At 42.9% G+C, this 7,894-nt stretch overlaps 1 protein-coding gene across 1 annotated transcript; it reads left to right on the forward strand.

Annotated features, from left to right (window-relative positions):
• The first annotated feature begins 3,960 nt into the window (after positions 1-3,960).
• crx (cone-rod homeobox) lies at positions 3,961-7,167 on the forward strand. Its single transcript, XM_038708820.1, has 3 exons — positions 3,961-4,396; positions 5,429-5,580; positions 5,843-7,167. The coding sequence occupies exons 1-3, from the start codon at positions 4,300-4,302 to the stop codon at positions 6,479-6,481; spliced, it is 888 nt and encodes a 295-aa protein (XP_038564748.1). The 5' UTR covers positions 3,961-4,299; the 3' UTR covers positions 6,482-7,167.
• Positions 7,168-7,894: the final 727 nt, after the last annotated feature.

Below are 7,894 nucleotides of genomic sequence, written 5' to 3' on the forward strand. Positions count from 1 at the left end.
GCAGATAACGAAGAGTCAAGACAATGTAAGAGAAAGGGCCCAGAACACCCAGAAACTCCTCCGAGATAGTCCATTGGATCAGACCATTCAGGAACCAGCTCGCAGTAGGCAATCTATAGCAGGGGAAGGGAAAGAAAGAAAAGATACTCGAGAGATATGAAAGGTTTGAAAAATAAATTTTAAAAAAGAGATATTTAAAGATAGAAACAAACTGAAAAAACACTGGTGACAAAAATAAAAAAAATGCAAGACTCTCCAAGAAACAAAACAGGGAAGCAAACTAAAAAAACTCCATCTAGAAAACCCTGCTCTTCCACAAGAATTTAATCAAAGCAAGTCTGATCAAATAACTTGACTCTGTCAGGCAGGGTTTTAAATTTTGCCTAATACACCAAACAAAGCAGTATGGGCTGACACACAATACACTGCAAAAGGGTGATGATGATGAACATTGCATGATGTAAAAGTTTTCAAAGGAGTACACGTGAAATAGTATAAAAAAGAACAAAAGTTAATATTCAACATTTAATAACATAATACAAGCACCTACAGTGTAGGCACAATTATTTAAAAGCTCTAAATCATTGTAAGACTAAATAAATAGGATTAATTTGCTTTTTATTGGGGCTGAGAGTGCTAAGCAACGACAGGCAAAACATATTTATTGAAAAAATTACCAATCAGGTGGTTGCACCAAAATATTGCCAGATTGGTGAGATCTAAACACATAAGTTTAGATTTCTCAACATAACATTTATTTCCTTTTCAGAATTAAATAATTTTTTGCAATTTCTCAAGCATCAGTGAAATACTGATGTATTGTGTAAGTGATGTTTAGAGGTGCTGGTAGGCTATTTGTTTCCCTCTTAGCCAAGAAGTGAATGTGCGTATTTTCCAAACGGTTGAATTAAATATGATAATAACTATAACATTATAATATAATATCTAAAAAGATGCCAGACAAGTAACTACAACAGGTTGTCTCCAAATGATACAGACTAGATTTCAAATTAATGTCAAAAAAAATCTTGTTAATGACAGAGGCCTCAAGTAACCTTACGATTAGAATGTTCAAGTTTATTATTATTATCCAATAATTAATTATTCACATCATTCTTTCAGGTTTGACATGCTGTTGTTAATTGATGCAGCTGACATGACAACATTCGAAACATCGTAATTACTGCATCAAATCAAAAATCAAATCACTTTAAGAAGCGATCTCTTCACAGCCAGTATGTTTAAACACAGACGAATATCCTTTATGGGTGTTCAGCTGCACCTTCGTCCCTCAGAGGGTCAGATTCATTGACACAGGACATGTTAAATCTGCAGGTCATATTGGGCTTTAAAGTGACTCAGCAGGTTGAAGGTGCACACGTGTTCACTAGGTCATGAGTCTGAATCTCAGAGTCTCTGTCTCATACACCAGGAGGGCATGAAAGGGATTTTGAAAGCACAATATAACTGAGTATTGAATATAGTGCTTAGTGGTGTAATAGTCTTTCGTGTGTGACTGTGTGTGTGTGTGTGTGTGTGTGTGTGTGTGTGTCTGACAGTATGGAGCTCCAAATTGGAATGAATCCTAACTGGACTGTAGTGGGGGCTGGTGGGGAGGTTGGTGGCGGTCTGTGCTGAGCTGGTGGCACCTGGTTTGCACAGAGGAGATTATTACAGTGTGTGTGTGTGTGTGTGTGTGTGTGTGTGTGTGTGTGTGTGTCTGTGTGTGTGTGTGTGTGTGTGTGTGTGTGTGTGTGTGTGTGCAGGGTGAGTGATTGGGGCTGACAGCGGCCTCTGTATTGCTGGCTGGCCTGCAGATTTAGCCGACCTGTTTTAGACACTCTAATCTGGATTAACTGCAGCAGTGTGTCAGTGGGGACGAGAACCGGAGCCTCTACCACCCTCTGCCCCTTCACCTGCTTCTCCTCCATCCCTCTCACTTCCCCTCTGTGTACCTGCTCCCCCTTCATCAACCTGTTCTCTCTCTTATTACCATCGTTCTAACTTTCCTGGGCTCAGTCAGTCTGTTTGTTGTTTGCTTGTTGAACACAAACTGTGTTCAGTCTTAATATAATGATGCTTGCATCATTCTGAATGTGTCTCTATGAGTGCAGCTTCATGGGGGAAGGGCAGTCAGGCAGGGATTATACCAGCTCAGTCCTTTTCCCTACTTCCCTATTTGCTATTGCAGCTGCAGGACGAGCTGTTCCACTATTGGGCGAACATTGCATCGCCATTATCAACATCATCTGACCAGTGTTTGCGTAACATATATGATCTTTTTTATATCAGATAAAAATAAGTCACAAAAAAGATCACACTTATCAGGACTGTTAAAAATCCCACATCAGAATCCACATTTCGGCCAGTGATTGCGATGCCTCGTGATGATAATTCTACAATATTTCAATTCAACAGATTGTCCTGATGTCCTAAATGAAAAATTGATTGGTGAATAAAGTCAACAATAAATGCCAAAAAGTTAAGTAACCAATTAAAAGCAGCCATAATTTTAAAATGGTCAAAGTAAAATAATGTTTGTTAAAGGCTTTCATAATGTAAACCTATAATGCACAACAATGCATGCACAGTTCCCTCTAAGCACAACACATGCGCATACATATGCAACTCAGACTTCTTCCTGGGCAATTTTCCCTCTGGCAAACACTGTAGTCCACAAAAACAAAGTGAGACTCCAGGAATCCCATGTTTTTCTTTATCCATTTCAATGTAAAACTGATGTGTCTGTTTGTAGGTTTCCATTAGGTGCCACAGCTGTCTCCTTGCTCTGAATCCTCTACCCACGTTGTTCTCTTTCCTCCCTCCCTCCACCTTCGACTCCTCCTTCTCCACATTCTCTGTCTTTGGCTGTTTTCTTGTCTTCTTCTTATTCCCCTGTCTACACACCGGCCCGTCCATTTCCCCCTTTTGTGCGGCTATACTTCCCTCCAGCCTCCTATCCTGCTCCGCCACTGAACGGATTGCTCTGTCTTTCCTCCCTTTATCTGCAGATAAGATACTTACTTTTCAGATAAAGCATATTATGATAAATCAAATGAGCTTTGTCAGTTTTGAGCATCTGTGTTTGTGTGTGTGTGTGTGTGTGTGTGTGTGTGTGTGTGTGTGTGTGTGTGTGTGTGTGTGCAGCTGTTTTGGAGATAAATGTAATCTGTCAATTATGTGTGAATGTATGAACTGCAGCAGATGCCCAGCAGGTTAATTGATCAGGAGGAAGGGAGAAGGGACAGAAGCTTTGAGGGAGGACATAATGAGAAGTGACAGGAAATTGGCTTTTTCATAAACTTGATCATTTCTGAAATGATCTGAAAAGTTCTGAAAAGACACATGCCTTCAGTGTGAGAGACCCAGGTTCAATTCCCCCACTGTGAGACATCCACCATTGTGTCCCTGAGCAAGACACTTAACCCCTAGTTGCTCCAGAGGCCTGTGACCTCTGACATACATAGCAATTGTAAGTCGCTTTGGATAAAAGCGTCAGTTAAATGAATTAATGTAAATGTTTTCTCCTATCAAACAGCTATAAGAAAAGTGAAATATTTCACATTGTGGAAGGTATACAATATTGTTTAAATATGACAGACATACAGATTCAAAAACAGTTTTTGACATGTAATGGGATTTTATTTTTAAATAATGTTGTTCATGAACATATTTGCATTGTTCATACTTGAACCACTTTTTAAAAGCTGTACCTATTGGCTACATGTAAGCCAAAAGAGTAAGTTTATTTACAAATTATTTACAAATTATAGGAATAAAGTTTGAGCAAGTAGGCCAGGGCTATAGTTTTTCTTATTATCTAGCCTTCTGCTTTGGATAGTTGACCCAGTGTGTACGTGTATGTGCGTGCGAGTGTGCGTGTGGTGGGAGGGGTTTGCTGGAGCCACTTGTTCCCTCTAATTAGCAGCGTGTGCCGGCAAAGAAACTCAGTGGAGCGACCTCACCAAGGCGCAAAAGCATCCGGGCGGCACTTCACCTGTGTGATGACTTAACTGTCTGAAATCCGACTTGGAGACGCAGTTCGGATGCTCAGTGCACGCGCTGCAGAGTGCTCTGCTAAGCTGACAGACAGTAAAAGCTCAAACTGCAGGTAGAGGAAGAAAAAACAAAAACTTTGAGGTTTCCCTGGTGAGCTCCGGCGCGTCCCGCTTCTTCCAGCAGCGGGGTGGATCCGACGCACAGACTTGTTGCCCCAGCTGAGCTCTGAGGGGCCCTCGGCTGTTGTGGTTGCGTGTCCGACAGACAAGTCAGCGACAGGACTTAAAGCCTGCTGTAAGGATGATGTCCTACATAAAGCAACCCCATTACACCATGAACGGGTTAAATTTGCCTGGTCCCGGAATGGATGTGCTGCACACAACCGTCGCTTATCCGTGTAAGTATAAATTTATATTTTTTAAAAACTTTTTTGTACGTATGTGTCTCCTCCTGTTGTAGTCATTTCGGAGAGTGCATTCCACTCAAAATGATGCGTAAAGACGCTCCGGCTGTCTGTAAGGCTGTAGAGCCAAAATCATTTTAAAGAGGATAAGCTATTTGTTTCATAACGGCCCAAGTATTGATAAAAGCTTAGATATTTATTATTATATCGTAGAAATATATAACACTATCATTACTATATTGAAATAAAAAATAAAAAGAACATAATGTTAATATTTAGAGCTAACTTTCGTTCATCAGACATCGATGATTCCAGGTCCATCTTTTAAATTTCGGCATCCCTCTGCTGTCAGATATTATATGTTAGAGCAGATACATTTGTTAATGAGCAGACACATCGAACACTTTTTGAAATAGAAACGCAGATAATCTGCGCTCACTCCTGAGTTCATTGTCAGTCACTCCTGTCAGGAATCAGACAAGATTTGACATTCTCACTTTTTCCCTTAAGGGTTTTCAAATGTTCTCAAGTCGTTGACGCTAAGTTGAATGTAGCTTGACTGTACTGAGATATTGTGCTAAATGCCACATTCCCGTGACTATATCTATAATTCCTTGCTTGTTCTCAAACAAATACACCGAGGCATTCGATGTGTGGAGGGGAGAGAGATAGGCCTTGACTGTACAGACAGTAGTTACAAGAATAAAATGTAGCCTTACAGTTTCTTCTATTCTGGGAAAACTGAAACTTTCCAAAGAGCCAGTGGCTTTTACAATAATTTGATATAATGAGCAAGTACACTTATTTCTGTCAGAATCATAGAGTTTCACAATGTGCTGTGAGATTTCCATATTTTTAGTTGTTGTCATCCTCACACACATAGCTGGAAAACAACATGCCTACCAAAATAATCCCCTTTAATGACTGTCCTGTTCCCTTTAAAATAAGAGTCTGAGTTGTGCTCATAATTCATGTCATCTCGCTGCTAGTATAATAATCCTCTCTCTGTGTCTCTTGGGTTTGCAGCCACTCCCCGGAAGCAGCGTAGAGAGCGCACCACCTTCACCCGGACACAGCTGGACATCCTGGAGGCACTGTTCTCCAAGACCCGCTACCCAGACATCTTCATGAGGGAGGAGGTTGCCCTGAAGATCAACCTGCCTGAGTCACGTGTGCAGGTACAGGAGAAGTAGGCTCTAGCCAAGAGGGAGGCTGACTGCTCGGTGTTTGTGGCTTACTGTCGCGAGACTATAGACTTGATTTTAATAACTTCAAAGGCAACACTTTTCTTCTGCAGAAGGAGTACAGCAGCATATTTATGCTATCTCCTGCATATTCTTTCTCTGTACCCAACACCTGATTATTTACAACTCAAAGACACATGTGTGCATGTTTCAGAGTCTGTACTGACATTTGGAACCTTTTTCTTTGTGCCTCTAGGTTTGGTTCAAAAACCGCCGTGCCAAGTGCCGTCAGCAGCAGCAGCAGAGCAGTGGCCAGTCCAAGCCCCGCCCTCCCAAAAAGAAGGCCTCGCCAGTGCAGGAACCCAGCGCCCCTGATCCTGTTCCTAACCCATCTGGCTCCTACAGCCCCTCCTCTGCCCAGTCAGACCCCAGCCTGGCCCCGAGCTCCAGCACTGGAAACACTGCCGTGTCCATCTGGAGTCCCGCCATCTCGCCCCTGCCCGACCCCCTGGCCTCCTCCTCGGCCCCCTGCATGCAGCGGCCCTCACCTTACCCTATGAGCTACGGCCAGCCGTCGGCCTACAGCCAGGGCTACGCCAGCACCACCTCCTACTTCACCGGCCTTGACTGCAGCGCTTACCTGTCCCCCATGCATTCGCAGCTGTCAGGCACTGTGGGCGCCCTCAGCCCCATCACCGTGCCCTCGATGGGGGGGTCACTAAGCCAGTCCCCGGCCTCGCTGTCCTCACAGGGCTACAGCACTGCCTCCTCCCTGGGCTTCACCTCTGTTGACTGCCTGGACTACAAGGACCAGCAGGCCTGGAAACTGGGCTTCACCACAATGGACTGCCTGGACCACAAGGACCAAAACTCCTGGAAGTTCCAGGTCCTCTAGAAAGCGAGAAAGGGTGGCGTTCATGTGCATCAACATGTCGTGTGTGTCAATGAGTTCCATGTGAGATAGGGTGAAGCAGTTCAGCCAGAGGACCCGTTTTCTTTGATTTTCAGTTTCTTGTTTGTAAGATTTTCTTTTCTTTTCTAAAGGTGACCACTGTAGACATGCATTTAGTTTGAATGACTTTGGCGATGAAGGGACCAGTGACTGTCATCAATGCTGCCTGACTGCAAATCGTATCTGTTGTCTTCTTCATGCTACGTTAAATAAGAGAACACAAGCCTTCAAAGAGTTTGTAGGAAAACACTGGAGTCGCCGCATGTAAGGAAACCCACTGAGCCGTCTCTTGTTTTAATGTGACTGTCTGACTCAGACACGTACGCACTACACATGTTTCATTTTGTTTTAAACTTGCATCGTCATAGAGTGAAAAGAGAGCTGCTTTGACAGGAAGGAGCTCTGAAGTCCTATAGGTCACTTCCTCCTTCAGGGTTTAATTATTTTAAGCTATTTATTATTATTTTACGCTACATTTAAATATGTAATTTGGTTGCGTTTAGAAGTGTTTGAGCATTTGTGTTGCATATTACAGTGTTAGCCTTTAGTGTTATCATCCCAAACTGTTTGATGGAAAAAAATTTAATCTTCTGTTTTAGTTGTGTGACATATTAAAGTGATATATTCTTTACACGTTTGTGCACTGATAATCATTGAGGTTCTGTGCTTTGAAATGAATTATAGTTTGTGTTTTTAAGTTTATAGCTTGTTCAGAATGGGCTGATTCTGATCCGGATAGAGTTATAAATTGACTTGACATAGTGTGGGTGTACAGTGGCCACCCTGTGTTCAGGTCTGGACCCGTCATGTTTGTCATGGCCTGCCTCTCACTGGTCCGTCTTGGTTATTTTAGCTTATCTGGTTCTGGGAGTGTCCCAATCCTCTTAGCCTCCCTTCAGCAATGCCTTAAGTGAATTAGTTAGGATTATTGCCCTATCCCCCTCTGTCTCTCTCTCTCTCTCTCTCTCTCTCTCTCACTGGCTCTCTCCTCCACCGTCTCCATCTTTGTCCATCTTTCCTTATTCTCTCTCCAATTCTGCAATACCTCTTTTCTTTACCTCTACCTGTTTTCTCAGGTTGTAGGTCTTTAGCGTCCTGTGTGTCCCACTTGCCCTATGCACTCCCAAATATATCATTATGTTCCAAAACAGCCGAATCATTGACAAGAATGCAGTTTAATGAAGCCATTTTACTGCAGCTGCTTTTCCCCGAATTGTCCCAGCTCTGAGACATCTCTCCATCAGCTCAATGGTTCCCCTTTTTTCAACCCCTCCGGGACCCATCCCCCCTCCCCTCCACCAATCTCCCCAACTCCTCTGACAACTTGGTAATCCCCAGATGACCTGATTACTGCCA

This window comes from Micropterus salmoides, unplaced genomic scaffold, assembly GCF_014851395.1.
Source record: "Micropterus salmoides isolate LMB-PRFRI ecotype aquatic unplaced genomic scaffold, ASM1485139v1 Ms_hic_scaffold_9, whole genome shotgun sequence".
In the NCBI taxonomy this organism is placed as follows: domain Eukaryota; kingdom Metazoa; phylum Chordata; class Actinopteri; order Centrarchiformes; family Centrarchidae; genus Micropterus; species Micropterus salmoides.

Coding starts and splice junctions, on each gene's coding strand:
- crx (XM_038708820.1), top strand. CDS start 4,300: ATGATGTCCTACATAAAGCAACCCCATTACACCATGAACGGGTTAAAT. Junction 4,397..5,428: donor CACAACCGTCGCTTATCCGT/GTAAGTATAAAT, acceptor TTGGGTTTGCAG/CCACTCCCCGGAAGCAGCGT. Junction 5,581..5,842: donor TGCCTGAGTCACGTGTGCAG/GTACAGGAGAAG, acceptor TTGTGCCTCTAG/GTTTGGTTCAAAAACCGCCG.